Consider the following 22271-nt stretch of genomic DNA (forward strand, 5'->3'; position numbering starts at 1 on the left):
GGGATATAGAATGGGAGCCAAAGATTCAGACAGACACTTTGCAGCTCATAGTGTTTTGAAGATAGTGGCTGAAGGTACAGAAATGAGGGTAGCAATTTCCAGAGGGATTTCTACCTTCTGAACATCTGCTGAGTTTTTACCTAATATTAATGGGCAGAAAAAATTTATCAAAAATTTTGTTTCCTGAAACAAGCAACAAAATAATGCTTAATATTGGGATAGAACACCTACCTGCTTCCTCACATACTCTACCAGTAGCTCCAATTGTCGGGGATCTTCACATTTCTGGTTAAAAAAGGTCCTCCAGATAGCAGCAGCCAGCCCATGATCATCTGACAGGATGCCCTGTAACACAATAGAGTTCAGATTTGGGTTCCCATAGTGGTGCTTGTTCCCCTGAGCCATAGATTTGCAAGCTTAGGGTACTATATCCAAAAGAACTCAAAACAACTGGGCCAATGAGTTCTCTGAGTGGGCTCCCTCTCAATCCTGTGTGACCTGAGGGCAGCTATATCTCTGTCACACTGACCCCTCCTGTTACAGAAAGAAGGGCATACAGGCTACATCAATTGAAGGTATAAAGTGAAACTCCATCATGGAATGCTAGTGGCTGGGGATTCCCAGGTAGCATGCTTTAAAATTAGAATTCTTAATCTTTATTTTATATTTGGATGGCTATCTATGAATCTTTTCTCAGAATCACTTTTAAAGATACACAATAAAATACTTAAAAGATTACAAAGAAAATCACTTGCAATCACTTGCTGTTGAAATGCAGTTATCAAAGTATTTTTCTCATCCAAGTTTAGAGATTTCCTAAAATCTACCCACCAACCCCTTTGGCTATCTGTGGGCCCAACATTAAGAATTCCCACTATAACAAAGAAATTAAAATCATTTCTAGTAATATGAAAAAATATTCTAAATCACTATTGATCAGAGAAATTCAAATTAAGACAACTCTGAGGTACAACTACATTATCTCTCATATTGGCTAAGATGACAGGAAAAGATAAAGATAAATGTTGGAGGGGAGGTGGGAAAACTAGGACATTGATATATTTTTGGTGGAACTGTGAACAGATCTAACCATCCTGGAGAGCAATTTGGAACTATGCTTAAAAAGTTATCAAACTGTGCATACCCTTTGATCCAGCAGTGTTTCTACTGGGTTTATATTCCAAAGAGATCTTAAAGGAGGGAAAGGGACCCACATGTGCAAAAATGTTTGTGGCAGCCCTTTTTGTAGTGGCAAGTAACTGGAAACTGAGTGAACACCCATCAATGGCTGAATAAGTTATGGTATATAAATGTTATGGAATATTATTGTTTTATAAGAAATGATCAGGATGATGATTTCAGAAAGGCCTACATGAGAGACTTACATGAACTAGGGCTAAGCGAAATGAGCAGAACCAGAAGATTATTGTATACAGTAACAAGATTATGTGATCAACTGTAATGAACTTGGCTCTTTTCAACAATGAGGTGATCCAGGCCAATTCCCATAGACCTGTGATGGAGAGAGCCATCTGCACCCAAAGAAAGGACTCTGGAAACTGAGTGTGGATCACAACATAGTATTTTCACTTTTTTGTTGTTTACTTTTTGTTTTCTTTCTCATTTTTCCTTTTTGATCTAATTTTTCTTGTATAGCAAGATAAATGTGGAGATGTTTAACATATATTGGACTACTTGTTTGGGGGGAAGGGGAAGAGAAAAATTTGGAACACAAGATTTTGTTTTGCAAGAGTGAATGTTGAAAACTTTGCATATATTTTAAAAATAAAAAGCTATTATTTTAAAAATTAAAATCTCAGTTCTTAAAAAAAAATTCCCAGTATAGAGACATAGTCACAAAGCCTGAAACACCATCTAATTTAGTTTCCTAACATTACAGAGAAGGAAGTTAAGGCTCATAGAAGGAAAAGTACTGTAATCTTAGAATGCATTAACAAAGACAGTGTGGTACCTAGGATTAAGGGAGGGACAAAAGAGCTGCAGACTGCCCTAGTCAGACTACACATGGAGAATTGTGATCAGTTCTTGGGACCACATTTGTTCAAGGTCACTAATGAGTTGAAATTATCCTGAGGAAGGCAACAAGTATAATAATAGACCTAGAATTCATGCCATGATGGTTGGCTAAAGGCATGTTTATCCTATGAATAAAAGGAAAAAGTGATAGCAGCTTTCAAGTATTTGAAAGGTTGTCATATGGAAGAGAAAACAGACTTGTTCTTTTTGGTTGTGGGAGGGGAGGAGGCAGAATAACTTGAAATAGGGAAGAACTTGTTAAAAATTAGAGCTATTTAAAAGTAGTATGGGGGGCAGCTGGTGGCACAGTGGATAGAGCACCAGCCTTGAATTCAGGAGGACTCAAGTTCAAATCTGGTCTCAGACACTTAATACTTCCTACTGTGTGACCCTGGGCAAGTCACTTAACCCCAGCCTGGGGGGGGGGAGGAATAGTATGGGTTATCTTTGAGGGTAGTCTGTTTTCCTTCATGGAAGGTCTTCCAGTAAAGGTTAGTGGAGGACTTTGTTGGGTATGTTCTGACTCCTGTTAAGATGTGGAGCAGGTTGGATGGTCTCTGAGATCCTTTCCATCTCTAAGATTTCGTGAGTGGGATTTGGGTAAGTCAAAGGCAGAAGACAATAAGAGCCCAGAAGTCCTTCCACAGTATGCTGGCATGATAGTGAAGTGCTGAAAACTAAGTGGAGAAGTAACAGCAGTGATCCTACATCTGCATTTCCCAAAGTATCTCCTATTTGTCAAAGTAGTAATTGCTCTTCCACCACAGAGAAAACATATGGTCAGATTTATGTGTTTGGTAACAAAGACAGATTTGGTCTGTGTTTCCTGGTGGTAACCATGGACAAACTCCCATTTGTATAGAGTTTTATGGTTAGAAAATACTTACATGTAACATCTGATTCTCCTGATAGCCTTATGAGGAATGTAATTAGGTAGTCCCATTTGAAAGATGACAAAGCTGAGGCTCAAAGAAATGAAATGATCATTCAAGATCATACCAATAATAAATGGCAGAGCTGAGAATAAAATCCATTTTCCTTGACAAGTTCAGGAAACAATTTTCTCCAGGTTACTTTTGAACTTCAACTTATATCTTCCCTCTGAACAGCAGCATATATCTTTAAAACCAGGGAACCACTCTATGGGGGCTGACTTTTCCTTTGGAGCTAGGACTTGCTATGATGGTATCATTACCACTATTTTTTTTTTTTAAACTCACTGTATAAGCTAGCCAGTACAGCCTACTCTAGCCCTCCCATATTTAGAGGAAAGGAGAGCCCAAAAACATTATTATGGTCTGCAAAGGATGATGCTGCACAAGCTGATTTATGGGTCTATTTCACAGCTCCCCTCACTGAGTTCATTTGAACCTAGGTCTTCTGACTGAATAGTGGAATGAACCTTGAAGATCTATGTTCAAATGCTGATGCTGCCACCCATTATCTGTGTAACCCTGGGCTACCTAACCCCTCTGAAACTCATTTTCTCACCAGTAAAATGAAGGGGCTGAATTATACATCCTCTGGAATCCCTTTTACTTTTAAATATATGCTCCTGTGAAAATGGAGCCAGGGATCTGTGGCTGTGAAAAGCTGCTGCATCTTGCTGGTTTGAGAGACATGAAAGGAGCTGCTCACAACTATCAATCCATCAATCCACAAGGAGTCTAAATCCTGCTGTCACAAGCTACATACCCTTTATGGGAGCTGATGGATTGGCTGAAAATGTTTCACCTCAAACATCCCTTGATAAACACCCCCACAATTCAACAGTCTAACTAGGAGCTAAAGAAGAAACCAGCTTTGTCCACAAGGCGGGGCTGAGGCCCAGAGACAAGCTCAGGCATGTTGTGGTTTTTTGGAGCACTTGGCTAATGAAACTGCCTGTGTGTCTGTGTCTGAAATGCCCTGAGCACAGGCTGCAGTAAGGCTGGCACGAATATTCATGTAATGTGAGGCACAGGCTGTAAGGACTGGGAGAACAGGGAAGATCAGGAAGGAAAAGCCAGGGAGCAGTATCGCCTTACAAATTGGGGCAGTCTTGGGAAAGAAGGAAGGGGGATTCTCAGCACAGAGGGGGAACTGTAGTCTATAGAGTCTACAGAGAAAGGAAGGAGAGATTAATGTTCTTTTAATAGTCATAATGGTAAGTCAAAATAATAATCTTACACCTCTGCCCAGTATTTAATACTTCACAGAGCATTTTCACGCACATTAAATATGTTTCTCACAGGAATACTAAATGTAATGTGACCAAGGAGGCATACTGCATAGTTTGATGGGAGACCTGCGTTGTGGTCCCAGCTGTCATTGACCAGGGGTGGGAAGGGCCTATTTCTTCCCTTTCTGGATCTCAATTCCTTCTTCTGTAACACAAAAGGTTTAGACTAAATAATCTCTAAGGTTCCTTTCAACTCTGATTTTCTATGATCTCCCAATCTACCTATCCAGGACCATATTCTTTCCTTGAACAAATTTGAGTCTGATCAACTTTTAAATGATTGTTCCTATAGCAAGACTGAAAACTGAAAAGGGGGGAGGGGAGTTCACCTCCTGTGAAGGAGGAAGGAATTTGTGACCAAAGAAGAACTGGAGCTCATTACTGATCACAAAATAGATAATTTTGATTATGGTAAGTTAACAAGTTTTTGTACAAACAAAACTAATGTAGACAAGATTAGAAGGGAAGCAATAAATTGGGAAAACATTTTTACATTCAAAGCCTCTGATAAAGACCTTATTTCTAAAATATATAGAGAACTGACTCAAATTTGCAATTCAAGTCATTCTCCAACTGATAATGGTCAACTGATAATACAGACAATTTTTAGATGAAGAAATTGAAACTATTTCTAATCATATGAGAAGGTGCTCTAAATCACTATTGATCAGAGAAATGCAAATTAAGACAACTCTGAGATACCACTACACACCTGTCAGATTGGCTAAGATGACAGGAAAAGATGACGAATGTTGGAGGGAATGTGGGAAAACTGGGACACTGATGCATTATTGGTGGAATTGTGAATACATCCAGCCATTCTAGAGAGCAATTTGGAACTGTGCTCAAAAAGTTATCAAACAGTGCATATTTTTTGATCTAGCAGTGTTTCTACTGGGCTTATATTCCAAAGAGATATTAAAGGAGGGAGAGGGACCCACATGTGCAAAAATGTTTGTGGCAGCCCTCTTTGAACTGGAAAATGAGTAGATGCCCATCAATTACAGATTGGGTGAATAAGTTATAGTATGTGAATGTTATGGAATATTATTGTTCTGTAAGAAATGACCAGCAGGATGATTTCAGAAAGGCCTGGAGAGACTTAAATAAACTGATGCTGGGTGAAATGAACAGAACCAGGAGATCATTATACATGGCAACAGCAAGATTATATAATGATCAATTCTGATGGACATGGCTCTCTTCAACAATGAGATGATTCAAACCAGTTCCAATTATTCGTGATAAAGAGAGCTATCTACACCCAGAAAGAGGACTGTGGGAACTGAATGTGGTTTCCACGATAGCATTTTCACGCTTCCTGTTGTTGTTTGCTTGCATTTTATCTTGCTTCACTTTTTCTCTTGTGCAGCACTATAACTATATAAATATTATGCATATATTGGATTTAACATATTTCTACCAAATTCCAACACAGGGTTTTGCAAGGACTAATGGTGAAGAATTGTCCCCACATATATTTTGAAAAATAAAAAGCTTTAATAAAAAAAAAAAATTTTTTTAACTGAAAAAAAGAAAAGGGCAGGGGGAGAAGGGGTCATTTTCCTCATCTGTCACTTCCTTCTCCTTCACATTAATGCCTATCATAGGGACTATGCACTTAAATGCTTTCTGATTAGACTGTAAAATGGAACTAATGCACACATGACCTAACTCCTACTCAGGTTGCTGCAATGAAGATAAATAAAAATCCATTAAAAAAAAAGTATTCTTGGAAATATAAAAGCATCATGCAAGTACACCAGTGGAAGGCTTAATACCAAAACATTTTTGGAACTTGTGTCTCTGAGACTTCATTTGGGTTTAATCTTTGGGTCATGAGCCACTAAATCTAATAAACCACACCATCCCCAACTTGTGAAGTGACTTTTTCTCTCCCAGATTCATCAACACAATTCACTGGAGGTCACTGACAAACTAAAACATCTAAAAGCTAAGGAGAAAATGCACTCCTAGAAAATGGAAATCATGTGACTGTGATGGCCACAATTAATCAATCAATAAACATTTATTAATTGCCTACTATGTGCCAGACAATGTGACAAATGCTGAGTGACAAGATATTGAAGGTCTCAATTACCTGCAATTTCATTGGTGTGGGAAATGATCTGGTAAGGAAATGTCATCTACCAAGGCAGATTGCATCTCTCTATTCACTACTCTTATTTTATTTCATTATAATTCTTTGAAAATGACTATTCAGTACATCCTTCAATCAGAATCTTCAATTTAACCAGTCTGGTTAGATAGAACACTGAAGAATCAATAAGGCAGTAGGACATAGGCATTTGGATTTAATCATCTCATATCTGTTTATTGAAGCCTTACCCATATTTCCAGGGGCAACTCAAGTACCATCTATTTAAAAAAAAAATCTTCCTTGATGATCTTGACTCTTGAGAAACTCTTTTCCCTCTGAACCCAGAACAACCTTCACTGCGTCATCCACCAGGACAGTCTCAATCAACAAGTATTTTTGAGGTGCTTACTATGCCAGGCACTAAGCTAAGAAGATAAAAATAAAACATTTCCTGCCCTTGAAGAGCTTATAGTTTAGTGAGGGGAAATAGCACTACATAAATATATACAAGAAAATTTTGGAAGAAAGAAAAAATTCGTTTACAAGGTGAAGCTGAATTTTGAAAGAAACAAGGGACTCTTAAGATATTAAAAGTACAGAGGAAGTGAATTCTAGGCACAGGGTAATCAAGGCAAAGTCACTCAAATCAGAAATAGTGTATTATAGGTGAGGAACAATCAAAAAGTCAGTGTGGTGGGACTGGGGTATAAATAAAGGAAAGCAATATGTAACAAAGTTAGAAAAATAGTAAGAGGTCAGGTTATGAAAGGCTTTAAATGTCTTAAAGGAGTTTACTTTAATCTAGAGGTAGAAGTGAGCCAGTAGAGTTTGATGACTTGAGGAATGACATGATTGATCCACTTTAGGAAAGCATTTAAGTACATAGTACCCGCAGCTATTTGGAGGACGGATTAGAAAGTGAAGAAGGAAACTTGAAGAAGGAAGACCAATTGGGAGAGTACAACAATAATCCAGGTAGATATAAGGCCTACCCTAGGGTTGTGGGGATTAGAGATGTGAGAGATGGTGTGGAAGTAGAAATAAGATCTGGCACCTGTCTAGATATGCAGAGTAAATGAGAAGGTGGAGCTTCTCTGGAAGGGAGAAGGAGGATGCCTGAAGTTTCAAACCTAGGAAAATGAAAAAATGGTGGTGTTTTTAACATAAATGGGGCAGTATTATAAGAGGTGTGGGGTTTTTTTGGAGGAAATACAGTAAATTTAGTTTTTAGGTCTACTGAGTTTGTGATGTTTAGGGGATAATAAATTTGAAATGTCTAGTAGATAACTTGTTTATATGACTGGGTCTAAGACCAGATATGTAATAAGTGTTAGAGTCATCAACATGGAGATAATTGGCAGCTGAGGAAGTCACCATGAGACAGTGGTAAAAAAAAAAAAGGAAGGAAAGTTCAAAGCAGAGACTTAGGGTATACTCAAAATAGTATGGATGATAACCCAGCAGTCAGACAGTTAAAAAAGGAGCAACAGATATAACAACTATTAAAAACCCAAGTGTTAAATATTGAAGGAAGATTGAGAAGGATTAGAATTTGTAAAAGGGCATCAGATTTTGCAACTAAGAGATCAGTTAACTATAGAGAGAGCAGTTACAGATTAGTAGAAATCAAACTTCAAAGAACTAAAAAGAGGACAGGAAGTAGGGAAAAGAACACAGACAACAATCTCTAAGTCTGTTGGAAAAATGAAGTTATATGATGAAAGCATGAGGAGATGGTTGGTTCTGAGATGGCTTTATAAGGATGAGGGATATAGGAGTGACTGTAGTCAGCAGGGAAGAAACCAGTAGATAGGGAGAGGCGGAAGGAAAAAAGAGAAGGGATAAGTTAGGGAAAATTGCCAGAGAAAATAGGAAGGCATGGGATCAAGATCAGATGTAGAGGCAAAGTGCTATCCTTCAGAGAATGGTATGGTGTCAAGGTGTTGATGAGATAAAGAGATAGGAAGAGGAAGTTCTGAACAAATGTTCCTCTATTTTCTCAGAAAAGAACCTGTCAAGGGTGAATTAGGGCTGGTGTAGAGGCTTAAAAAGTAAATTTCGAATGCCACCAAGAAGAATTGAGAATCAATTAGGGAGGATTAATTCAAGTCAATAAGTAGTATAAAATGATTACAAAGCATCAAGCACTGTACAATAGGCATATAAAGAAAAGCAAAAACAGTCCCTACCCTCAAGGAGCTCACATTGTAATAGGGGAGACAACATGTGCATGTAAGATTATGTGATAAATCTTAAGGTAGTCTTAGAGGGAAGGCATAAGGATGGAGTATGGGCGTAGAAAATGACTGGAAAAGGCTTTTTGCAAAAGATAGGACTTGAGCTGGATCATAAAGGAAAGCAGAAAAATCAGGATGTAGAATTGAGAAAGGAGAAAATCCCAGACATGTGGGACAGCCAGTGAAAAGGCCTAGAAGCAGGAGAGATGGAATGTGAAGTGTAAGACACAAAAGTCAGTTCAGTGTTAGTAGGGCATAGAGCATGTGGAAGGGTGTAAATATCAGAAGACTGGAGAGGTGGACAAGACTAGTTTGTGAAGAGTTTTAAAAGTCAAAGGATCCTATATTTGGTCATGGAGATAAAAAAGACACTGGAGCTTACTAAGGAGGGATGACATGGTCAGCTATGTGGAGGATGGTCTTTCTATTTTCAGACTTAAGGCTGGGAGGGCTACTGCAATAGTTTAGGGAAGATATGAGGTGACAACTGTCCGAAGAGAGGCAACACTCACATGAACTATTGCAAAGGTAGAGTCAACAAACTTGGCTTAGCAACAAACTAGATATGGGAAATAAGCGTGAAAAGTCAAGGATGGTACTGGGGTTGTGAGAGCCTGAGTAAGTGGGAGGGTGTTGGTGTCCTCCACAGAAACAGGGAGGATTCTAGAGGGGAAAGATAACGAGTTCAGTTTTAGATATATTGGATTCAATATGTTTCTAAGACATTCATTTCAATATGTCCAATAGGCTACTACTTTCACCATGGGAGATCAACAGAAAGGTAAGAGCCAAATAAATAGATCTAAGACTTATTTGTGTAGAAATATCAGAGTCCATGGAATTTGATAAGATCACCAAGTAAATAAGTATAGAGGGAAAACAGAAGGCAGTCCTTAGCAAAGCCTTATGGTCATGACCTAGGAATCAGTAAAGGGGCCAGACAAATAGGAAGAAAACCAGGAAAGAACAGGGTTATGAAAACCTAGAGAGAAGAAAGTAATCAGGAGAAGGTGATTGATAACATTAAAGGTTACAGAGTCAAGGAGGATGAGGATTAAGAAAAGACCACTAGAACTGCCAATTAAAAAATCATTGATAATTTTGGAGAAAGCAGTTTTAGGTGAATGATGAATTGCCTTGTTCCAATAAGTGTCCTTTAATTGAGATCAGATAACATAAACAGACTAATTTTATTAAGGATATCATCTGACTCTACAAATCCTCTTTTCCCAAAGCAGAATGGGAGTTTCTTGAAGGCAAAGACTAGTACTTTATACCCCTAGCACCAAGTACAGGGCTGGATCCAAAGGAACAGAATACTAGTTGAGAATTATGATGAAATTAGCACCAACAACTAGTGCTGGAGTACTAATCAGCAGCCTCTACTGATGGCCACTGGCTGGAAAAGTAACTACGAGGACAGGCCAGCGTCAGATATCCATAGTCTGGCTAATGTTCTTACCTCATCATATCCCAAGATTCCTGCATAGAAACTATTTGTCATGATTAGCATATTCTTCTTCAGGATATAGGAATTTACCTGTCAAGACAAAAGGACAAAAACAGAAATATAAATAAAAAGTCCTAAAGTAGTATGGTCTTTTCTTAACCATAATGGCCCTAAGTTGTATAATGGAATATTCCTTAAATAAAAATTAAACTCTCTACCAATCAATTTTTTTTTAATAGTTTCCCCACCACCCTGAGGTAACTAGACTTGAGTGACTTGCCCAAAGTCACACAGCTAGGAAGTGTTAAGTATCTGAGCCCAGATTTGAACTTGGGTCCTCCTAACTTCAGGGCTGATGCTCTGTCTACCGTGCCACCTACCTGCCCCTGCCAATCAATTTTTAACGTCTTCACTCCTAAAATAGAGGTAACAGTTCATTGTTCATTAACACAGATCCAGTGGTAGACTAAGTGTTGATCCTCCAAGGTGCAGCCCAGCGAAGTTTCGAGAGTTATTTGGCAGAAGAAGACCAATATATAAAGACTACCAAGCAGTTTCAGAAGAATCTAATGATCAAAGGTACCTTAGAGATTATCTAATTAAAAATCTTAGATGATAAAAATAAGTGTCAATACAAGTAAATGACTTTTGTCTAGTACTAAGTACTAAATAGAAGAACTGGGATTTGAACTCAGGACCTATGATTTCAAGGTTAGTACTTTTTCTGCTGCATCATGCTCTATCAAGGAATATACATTCCTACAAGCTAGGTTATGCAGTGGATAGAACACCTGTTCTGCAATCTGGAGGATTTGAGTTCAAATTCGGCTTCAGGCACTATTTTGTGACCCTGGCAAGGCACTAAACTCCTATTGCCTCAAAAAAAGAAAGGAATAGCTATACCAAAAAATTTCAAAGTACTCAAGAAATTGGAATAAATCAGGGAATAAAATCAGAATGTAGGGTTCCTTAAAATATCCAAAACACTCTCAACTTATAAACAAAGCAAAATATTAAACAAAGGGAATATAAGAAAAAGGTTTCCTCACTCTTTCACAAATGTATTGCATTTGACAAGATCTTTCTTATAGTTTCCTTTAATAAGGAATGTCCTTCCCCTCACTTCTGCGTAGTCAAACCTATCCAGCTCTGAAGATCCAAATTCAAGCTCACATTCTACAAGAAGACTCCCTTAAAGTCTCAAGTCCATGGAAAAATATTCTTTCTCCAAGCACCAAAGAGAGGCTGGCCACATAGGTAACAAATAAGATAGTGTTTTGTCCAGTTATTCCATGTAACCAGTTTTTAAATTGTCTGTAAGCTACTAGAAGGGAAGACTTGGATCACTTTTTTATTTTTTAACCAAGCTTACATAGTGCCACTTAAAATCAACAAAACATTTCTTACAGATTTACTATGTACATGATGCTACACTAGAGGGAGTGATACCAAGTTGATTATTTTTAAATAAAAGTTGTTTGAACACAGTAGACAAATAAACAACCACAATCAAAATATACTCCTTGAAAATAGCAAAAATAAATAAATAAATAAATAAATAAAAAATAAAAGACTTACTGGCATAATAGAGCATAATACTTCTCCATTCTTCCTCATGTCACAACCTCTATCTTACAACTTCAAGACATTCCCAATGCATTTCATTCTTTGTCTCTGATGAAGAAATGTGCCTTCTCATCAAAATCAATCTCTCTACACATATCTTTGACCTTATTTCCTCCCATCTTTGATAGAATATTACCCTACTATCCTCTTCCCTAAATTTACATCTACTGATTCTTTTTCTGTTAACTACAAACATGCCCTCATTACTCCCATTTTAAAAAAATCTTTATTAGATAGCTTACTAAACCGTGACTAAGTATCATCCTATATCTTTTTTTCCTTCCTCAGAAAAAACTTCTTTAAAAAGCTTTGGTACCACCACTTTGTTTCTTCCCACTTTCTTTATAATCTCAATCTAGCTTTTGATCACAGAACTAAAATGATTCTCTCCCTCCAAAATTACCCATGATCCCTGATCAACCAACCACAAACTTCTAGAGCTCTCAAGATGACAGGACAAGTAACAATAAGAGTTGTTCATCAGCTAAAATTGGGTATTGATAAGAAAATCCAAATAACTCAGACTATGTCATCATACATTTCTTTATGCCTAACTTCATTTTTGTTATGGTGTTTCTCTCATGATTATTTGGCTAACCGACCATTTTATACCTATTGAGCCTCCTCCACCTTCACTTTTAGCTGCACCTGGAAACTGGTTTTCCTAAGATATAAGCCAGGTTGGATTAGGATCATAAAATGGGACCTTGTGAGAAGGGAAAGGTAGCCAGTTTGATCATTAGAAACATGATCAGCAGCCAACATATGAGGTTGATAGTGGTTTTTTAAGCAATGGGTTACTGAAATAACCCAGGTTCTTCCAACCAGAATGCTGAGACACATCTCTCATGTCAGGCCTCATGTCTTTGCATCTTTCTGTGTTGGTGGGCAAGTTTCCCATTAATTCCCATTCTCCCAGAGAAATCTCTGCTGTTGCAGCACGGGTCCTCATTCTCTCCTCTTCTGGACAACTACATGTTTGTTTCTGTGTGATATACATAGAATATAGCCCTGTACACATGCAAATGCACACAGCAGACAAGCATTCCCCACCAGACAGCGTCAGGCTATTTTCCCCCTTAGCTGCTATCCCTTTTCACAATGCTTTGCTTTTTTTATAAAAGTCCATAGAGCAAAACCACAAGGAAAGGTTCCTTTTCTGTCAGTTACTCATATTTTCCCATTTATTCAGCTATTAAAATCCATGCAGATATTTTATAGGCCATCAAGTTTTGGTGACTGGTATTACTGAATGTTTAATAATAAACTCAACAGAAGAAATCAGAGGGTTAAATGATGACTGCAATTCCTGTAATGACTTAATTAAATTTTTATTGAGTACATAAACTATGATGTAATTTCTAGCCAACCTTGTGCCTCCATCCCCCACATGTCATGGGCTGGGGGCGCTCTCAGTAGACACTCCTGAGTGAGCCCTGAGTCTCTGCTGCACTGGGGAAGGGGGCAAGGCTCATGTAACACACTCAATAAATTATCCGTTCATTTCTAAACAAAGTCCATGAGTTATAATATATTTGCCATGCACTTTTTATGACATAATAAAAGTGGTACCTTAAGGATTACTTAACACAGACGGCAAATGTTATAGCAGAGGGAGGCTCAAGGGGCAAAGAAAACAAACATTAGCAGCCCAGGGACAGGTCCTGGAGTTTACATCCCAGGGGGGCCACTTACTATATTAAAAAGAAAAAACAGCCATACTGGGTTTGCTAATCAGGAGATTAATGAAAAAGATAACCAAGAGGTTAAAAGAACAAGGCAGTAAAGTACCTCAAGCTGAGAAATTTTTAATGGGATGTGTCCAGGATGTCTGAAGGATGAACACCAGCCTGTGAGGCAGCGAGATGCTCTTTTATTGGATTTAAGGCCACAAGCATATGGGTTTGAACTCCAGCTTTGGCAAATACTAGCTCCTGTGAGATTAAGCAGGAAATTTTCCTTTTCTGGGCCTCGTTGCCTCCTCTCTAAAAACAGGGATAATACCTACTATACCTAATAGAACTGGGGTTGCTACAGGAATCTAACAGTACAATGTACGTACAGTATATCAAATATTATCTCTAAAATGACAAGTCATTTTACCCCAATTGCCTTCTAGGTAGGTAGGTAGGAAGGAAGGAAGGAAGGAAGGAAGGAAGGAAGGAAGGAAGGAAGGAAGGAAGGAAGGAAGGAAGGAAGGAAAGGAGGGAGAGAGGGAGGTTAAAATCATAGTGATATAAAAAACACTGGAAAGATTCATGGGAACTACAAGCAAGATACAATGGTATCCATATGAAACATGGCTTAAGAAACATATCAAGAATGGGCATTATCAGAAAAGATATGTTCATCACTCATGTAACAAGAGTGATGGACAATACAATAAAGCAATAGAACGAGTATTTGTTCCCTATAATCCCACATTTTATATATTAACAGAATCATAGGAAAGCCCCTAGCACTTTTGTTGGATCTTCCAATGGAGGATTTACAGGCAGTCATAAGAATCACACAGGAGGAGAACGCTAGAAGAGGTTACAATTTCTATACTTTGGGATAGGATGTCTCAAAACTGTGATTTCATCTCTAATGGGAACTTGCACTGTGGAAACTTTTCATTAAAGCAATCGGGTTAAGTGACATGCCCTGAGATCACACTGTCAAGTATGTGTTCAACACAGATATAGAGTCTGGTCCCCCTGACTCTAAGGCACCTATTCATTATGACACCTATGGAAATAATTAAAATGGGAACACTATTCCTGTAGCATCTACTCAGGGATGTTATGAAGATGAGTTAAGCTAATAAATGCCAAAGTGTGATGTAAACAATAAGCACCCTAAAAGTTCTGGATTCTTTATATTATTTAAAGACAAATCACCATACAGGATCGTAATCTCATTTTCCAAGAGACTTGTTCCTGCTCACTTGCTATCCAATGTCAAATCACTTGCTCTGTTCATTAAACTCCATTTTTTATAACTGATGTCTCTTCAATATAGCTTAAGGTTCTCCATGATTAGAATCATAAAAAAGAAAATATATATCCGTAGGGCTAAAAGGGGACTTAGCAACTACACAGCCCAACCAACTCATGTGAAAGATGATAAAATACTGGACCAGAGAGGAAAATGAGCTTGCCCAGAATGACAGATTTAGAGTCAAAAAGGGTTGGAAGGCATCTAGTCCAAAATCATTTTATGCATGAAGAAACTAAGGCCCAAAGAGGTCAGCTGATTTGCCCAAAGTCACAGTGCAGGTCAGTAGCAAGGCCAGGATTACTATTAGGCTCTGGTTCTATTTTTCTTTGCATAAAAGGGTTTTTTTGTTTGTTCGTTTGTTTTTGGTGAGTGGGGAAAAGGAAAAGAAGGAAATCAATTAGTTTATAAAAATAAAAAAGCAATTGAGGTTGAATGGTGCCAAACCTTTACTAGAATAAACTGCTGAAATGAATTGGACATATGACAAAGCTCATATGGATGAACATAATCTCTGAATCACTTGATGATCTTACACCAAAAAACATGAAGCTCATAGAATTCTAAGATTGTAGAACTAAGCAAAGAGCTATGAAAATTGACTAATCTAACTACCTTCTTAAAGGTGAATATTTTCCACAGTATCCCCCCCAAAATAACTTCATGAGGTAGTCTCTTTCTGGTGCTGGACAGTACTGATTGGACATTCTTTTTACCATCAGATAAACTCTGTTTTCCTGGCTTCCTGATGCTATTGGTCCTTGTTCTACCCTCAGATGCCATAAAACAAGTCTGTCCCTTCTGCCTAAAGGGCCCTTAAGATTGGAAGCAAACTAGTGTGTCCAGAAGGATACAGAACATATCAAATAGATTTTATGTGGTGATTCTCTTTCAATAGTCACTACTGGTGAATAGAAATGAGATTCCTATGTGATGTTTCAATACCAAGCTCATTAACAATAAAATAATATGCCAACCACCCATATATTAACCTATTGCTAAATATTAACCAGAAACTCCCCAAAAAGGAAATACAAATAAAATTTTCTTTTATGTTGGTAGGACAAGAAAGCTTTGCTTCCCTCAACAAAAGGAAGGAAACCAAAATCAAAAGGTACCAACATTTGACTGTACTAATTTTCAGCTGTGATGAAGGAAAAAAATTAAATATTTTTATATTTCTATTTTTAGCTACATAGATGATTAAATAATCAACATATTTGGTTCCTCAAACATTGTATATGAATCTAGCCTTGAGAAAGGAAGTAGGCATCAACCTGGAAATTGTGGGTTACTTGGTTTAGTAATAATATGTTGGAATAATCACCTAAAAAATCTGAAAGCATAACATAAAAATCCACAAGACTGTGAAGATTAAACTATGCAAGACCAATTCTGAATTCCCTCTGTGTTAAGAGGCATGTGACACAAGTAAGGTAAAAAACATATCATCCTCTTCTAACTACATTTCCAGAGGGTTTTAGATGCAATCCCATATGATACTCTCACTGTCAAAATAGGAAGCATTATGTAAGCCATGCTGTGGCTAGCTAGGCCAATATATAGCTTGAAGGCTAAATTGAGAGTATCATAATGTTTTTATCATTCTGGCAATGTTTCAATAAACAATCACTGAATGCCAGGGAAGGCACAATGCCAGGTACTATTAAAGATGATTAAGAAAAGTCCTTGACCTCTCAAACCTGAATGTTGAGTACTATTCTCATAGTACAATAAAACAAAATTCTATTAAGTATCTCTAATAATAATCAGAAAGAAGAAAGGAAAGAACATATGAAAGTAATAAAATATTACTGAATTATAAGAAATTATGAATATACTTGGTTCAAAGATACCTGGAAGATATGAATTAGTTGATACAGAATAAAATGTGAAAAACCAGGAGAACAATTTACCTTAATGACCACAATAATGTAAAAGAGAGTAATTTTGAAAGACTACAGAACCCTGATCATCACAATAATCAATCATGACGTTAGAAGATTGATGAAATAAAACACTCATCTCTTGGAGGCATAGAGGAACAGAGTGACATAAACATTTTCAGACATGGCCAATATACGGATACATTAGAATTGATTATACTTGTTACAAGAAGAGGCCTCTTGGTGGGAGGGAGATGGCATTTATGTGCTGTGATAAAGATGCAAGAAGAAAATCAATATAACATCTAAAAAACAATGTAACAAGTTCATAGCTTCAAATAAATTCTCTTCTTTGTTCTTTGCATATTTTAATGTTCATGTCTGAACCAAGGAAGAGGGTAAAGCTAAGAGAGTAAAGTAACAGAGAGCAGTACAGTGAGCTCCTTTCTACTTTAATTCCTTGAAATAGATCTAGAAAATGCACCAGAACAAATTATGATAGTGAAAACAAAAATCCATCCTAGGTCAGCATAAGGAGAAAAACAGAGGTCTGTGAACAGAAGAGAAAAGTGGGGCTAGTCAGAAGCATACCAAAGAGGAGAACTCCAGCACCCAGAGAGGCTGTGTTTCCTGACAAGAGGTCCCAGATCCACACAAGGATATCATAATGGGAAGTTTTGCTGAAGCAGCTATAGGTCTCAGATTCAGGATAGAGGAGGGGATATGTGCTCAAGAATGGCATTCTGAGGAAAGGAGTAGTGGAAGCCCCCAGCCAACATAAAGAGAGGAACAAGTTCAGTTGTAGCCCTCAGAATTTAGCTCAGATCCCAGCATCTGAACATCAGGGTATCAGTTTCAGCTTCTTTGTTGTCATTCAGTAGTTTTTTTAGTTGTCTAACTTTTTATGATTCAATTTGAAATTTTCTTGGCAAAGATACTGGGGTGATTTTGCCACTTTCTTCTTCAGCTCATTTTACAGAGGAGGAAACTGGGTCAAAAAGGATAAGCCTACCCAAGGTTACTTGCTACAGCTTCTAGTCTAAAGTCTACAAAGAAAAACCAACCAGGAATTATAGACCAAAAGGAAGATTGCAGTTCTGTTATTCTGAACTAAGAGAGCTTTCCAGCCAGGTAATAATGATGATTGAATCCAGGAACAATCTATTCTTGTTCAAGGCAAAATCCAGTCAGTACCCAGAAGATGAGGGCAGTGAGCAGATTTTGACCTAGAACAGACTATTTTGAGATGAAAAGCTTACAGAACCCTAACCTGAGTGCTTGTTGAGATCAGATCAATACAACACTCAGTACTCCAAGAAAATAACGGAACCAACCAAGACCTTTCTCCAGAATTTTAAAGAGTCCAGGCCCTAACTTCCAGTCCAAGATCAGGAAGTCAGTGGGAAGAATGAGCAAACAAACAAATTAAAAAAAAACCCACCTATAAAAGCCAGTAGAGTTGTAGGTTTACTCAAGATACAAAGTCAAAAAAAGAATGATTAAAAAATATCTACAAGCAAAGCCTATAAGGCAAACACAGCTTGGACAAACACAGCAACTAGAATTCCTGGAAGAGATGAAAAAATATTTTAAAAAAAAAAGAATTTAAAATGTTTTTATAAGTGAAATAAGAGCAATTGAGGAAAAAATTGGAAAAGAAATGAATGAGGGCTATGAAAGAAAGAGCTGGAAAGAGTATTAATAGCTTGGCACCAGAGGTACAAATTCTCACCCAAGCAAGAAACTCCCTGAAAACTAGAACGGAACAACTGAAAAAATGAACTCTATAAAACAAAAAAGGAAATACTAAAACAAAGTCAAATGACGAAAAAAATTTAAAATAGAAGAAAATATATTGATTTAGCAAAAATGACTAATCTGGGGAAAAGAAAAAATTTAGGAATCATTAGACTACCAAAAAAATTGCCTAAGTATCACATTTCAAGGACCGATATAAGGAAATTGTTCAGAACATAGTATGTGTTGATTGACATTCAGTCTTCAGAGTTCTTTTTCTGGATGCAGATGGTATTTTCTATCTGAAATCTACTGGGAATGCTTTGGATGCTAAATTATTTGTAATCTTGAGCATGACTCCTTAATATTTAAATATTTTCATTCTGGCTTCTTGTAGTATTTTATTTTCTTTGACCTAGATCATCTAGATTTTGGCTCTGGCTATAAGGTTCCTTTTCAATATAAAAATAAACAAATTCCAGAAGACCAATGAGCAAGCATGTTATACACCTGATAAGAAAAATAAGAAACTCAGAAGGCAGAACGAGACAGATTTTTTTGGAGGTGACCAATGTGAAAATTTGCTTTGACTGACTGTACATGTTTATTTTAAGTTTTGTTTCTTATGTATTCATTTAAAAAAATGGAGGGAGTTATATTTTGTTATGAACCATCTCCTTCACTCTCTTGCCATGTGTGTCTGGGTGTATGTGAATATAAAACTATACTTCCATTTATCAGTTCTTTCTCTGGAAGTGGATACTATCTTCCTTTATAGTTCCTCTGTAGCAGATTTATAACACTCAGAATAACTTAGCTGTTCACAACAACATTGCTTTTACTGCATACATCACACTATTACTATTTCATTCAAATCTTTCCATCTTTTAATAAAATCAACCAGGTCATCATTTCTTACAACACTGCAGAATTCAATCACAATCATATCCTACAACTTGTTTAGCTATTTCCCAATTGATGGGCATCCATCTTTCTCTGATCACCTTGGAAAACATACACCTAATAATGATATTCCTAAGCCAAATAGTTTAACAGAGTTTAAAACTCCTCAGTCAAAATTCCAGGCTGCTCTTCAAAATAGATTGAATTAATTCATAATTCTACCCCTCAGTATATTACTAACTGATTTTTCTACATCCCTCCAACATTTGTCATTTTCTCCTTCTATAATTTTAGCCAACTTGATAGGTGTGAAATGATACCTCAAAATTGTTTAGTACTCATTTCTCTTATCAATAATAATTTAGAGCATACTATAGCTACTGATTTATTCATCAAAATGCTAAAATTGTTTTAACTTTTTTTTTAGTTCAATCTCTAAGATTTCCAAGCATATCATCATATCACTTGCAAAAAGAGAGTTTTATTACCTCATTTGCCTATTCTGACCACTTCAGTTTCTTTTTCTTCTCATTACTATTTCTAGCACTTCTAAAACAATATCAAATAATACAAATAATAATGGGCATCCTTATTTTACTCCTGACCTTAATGGGAAGACTTCTAATTTATCACCACTACAAATAATGTCTGCTGATGGTTTTAACTAGATGCTTATCATTTTAAAAAGAATTTAAGGTTTTTCTGGGGACACGTGATCTCTTGCTGCACGGCCCTGGGACCGGCTGGTCGTCTTTCCAGTAAAGGGACCCAGAGGGGTAAAGTGACGTGGCCGAACACACACAGCTTATGAGACGGAGCCCCTGATCCGACGGTCGCGTAAACCTCCCATTCTCTCTCAAATATAGTATAATCATGGCTCGTGGTCCCAAAAAGCATTTGAAGAACGTAGCAGCTCCAAAGCACTGGATGCTGGATAAGTTGACAGGAGTTTTTGCTCCAAAACCATCCACAGGTCCCCACAAGCTGAGAGAGCGTCTCCCACTCATCATCTTCCTGAGGAACAGACTCAAGTATGCCCTGACTGGAGATGAAGTAAAGAAGATCTGCATGCAGCGTTTCATCAAGATTGATGGCAAGGTCCGCACTGATATTACGTATCCTGCTGGCTTCATGGATGTCATCAGCATTGAGAAGACGGGTGAACATTTCCGTCTGGTTTATGATACGAAGGGACGCTTTGCTGTTCACCGTATCACTGCTGAGGAGGCTAAATGTAAATTGTGCAAAGTGAGAAAAATCTTTGTGGGTACAAAAGGTATTCCTCATCTGGTAACCCATGATGCCCGTACTATCCGTTATCCAGATCCTCTCATTAAAGTGAATGATACAGTTCAGATTGATTTAGAAGCAGGCAAGATCACTGATGTATGGTGACCGGTGGGGCTAACTTGGGTCGAATTGGTGTGATCACAAATAAGGAGAAGCATCCTGGCTCTTTTGATGTTGTCCATGTAAAAGATGCCAATGGCAATAGTTTTGCCACTAAGCTCTCAAACATTTTTGTCATTGGCAAAGGTAATAAGCCTTGGATCTCTCTTCCCCAAAGAAACGGTATCCGCCTTACAATTGCTGAAGAGAGAGACAAGAGATTGGCAACTAAGCAGAGCAGTGGCTAAATGATTGCAGATAAGAATATATAGGGTTTCATTCAAATTGAGATGTTACAATACCAAAATGTGATTACCCTACAAAAATATATCAAATAAGAAATAAGCAGCTTAAATTACTTGGTCTTATAAAGTGAAATTGAGTAAGCCATAAATGCCTTTCTCAACTTTTCCTTGGATGAGGGTTCTGTGACTATAAATGTTGCATAAAATGTTAGAACATGTATTGGTTTTACTTAACTGCTTTTCTTTGTTACATGGGGAGACTCACTGGAGGATGGGGAGAAGACATCTCAAAATGGCTGATGTAAAATCAAAAATCAATAAAACTTAAAAGAAAAAAAAAGAATTTAATATTTTCCCCAGTTACATTCAAAACAATTTTTAAAACATTTGTTTTTAAGATTTTTGAGTTCTAGGTTCTCTCCCTTATCCCCACCCACAAGTAAGAAACCATAAGTGAAGTTACACAAAACATTTCCATAAAAGTCAAGTTGTAAAAGAAAACATAGATTTTCCACCGTAATGAAAATAAAAACCCTCAAGAAAAATTAAGTTAAAAATATATAGAGAGAATAATAGAGAATACTTCGATCTATATTCAGACTTGGTTAATTCCTTCTCTTGATATGGATAGAAATTTTCATCATAGTAGGTGTGGATGATTATAGTGAGGATAACAAAGTCATTTATATAGCTGATCATCCCAGGATATTGCTATTACTTTGTATGCAGTATATATTTCATTTTGTTCATGGAGGATTTTCTAGATGTTGGTTTGTTTTTTTCTTTCCTGAGAGCATCCTGTTCAACATTTTCCAGAGGATAATGTTCATCAGAGAAACTTGTTTTCAAAATTTTATTTTTACAATTACTATTGCTAATTATATTTCTCCTCATTATTCTCTCTCCTTTCACTCTGTCCCTCCTCAAAAGTGTTTTGCTACTGACCCTTCCCTCCCTCAACATGCCCTTTTTTTTGTCAGCCACCCCCCTCCTCCATTCCATTTCCCTCTTATTTTCCTGCAGGGTTAGATAGATTTCCATTGTATGTTATTTCCATTTGAGCAATTCTGATGAAAGTAAGGTTTATTGACTCCCCCTCTCCTCTTCCTCTTTCCTTCCCCTATAAAAGCTTTGTTCTCGCCTCTTTTTATTACAGGTAATTTGCACTATTCCACTTCTCCCTTTTTCTTTCTCCCAGTACATTCCTCTTTCATTCCTTAATATCATCATAAAAAAAAAAAGATATTATCCCTTCACATTCAACGCACACCTGTACCCTCTGTCTATATATACTCCTGCCATAATAATGAGAACATTCTAGTGAATTACAAGTATTATCCCCCCATGTAGGAATGTAAATAGACAAATCTTATTAAGTCCCTTATGATTACCTTTCCAAATTACCTCATTGTTCTTCTCCAGAGTCCTATATTTAAAAATCTTATTTTCCATTCACCTCT

The 22271-nt window shown here is 37.1% G+C and overlaps 1 protein-coding gene and 1 pseudogene across 2 annotated transcripts in view; one reads left to right on the forward strand and one right to left on the reverse strand.

Annotated features, from left to right (window-relative positions):
* The window catches only part of UQCC1 (ubiquinol-cytochrome c reductase complex assembly factor 1), a 130987-nt gene that overhangs the window by 6341 nt on the left and 102375 nt on the right, over positions 1 to 22271 (reverse strand). For both annotated transcript variants that reach the window (XM_074292485.1, XM_074292484.1), the window contains exons 8-9: positions 10059 to 10136; positions 232 to 345 (exon numbers count right to left, since the gene is read on the reverse strand). In XM_074292485.1, coding sequence (XP_074148586.1) covers positions 232 to 345; positions 10059 to 10136 — 192 coding nt within the window. The remainder of the gene's footprint in view (positions 1 to 231; positions 346 to 10058; positions 10137 to 22271) is intronic.
* On the forward strand, positions 19883 to 21151 carry LOC141557187 (small ribosomal subunit protein eS4-like; annotated as a pseudogene).

This window comes from Sminthopsis crassicaudata, chromosome 2 (assembly GCF_048593235.1).
Source record: "Sminthopsis crassicaudata isolate SCR6 chromosome 2, ASM4859323v1, whole genome shotgun sequence".
Classification (NCBI taxonomy): domain Eukaryota; kingdom Metazoa; phylum Chordata; class Mammalia; order Dasyuromorphia; family Dasyuridae; genus Sminthopsis; species Sminthopsis crassicaudata.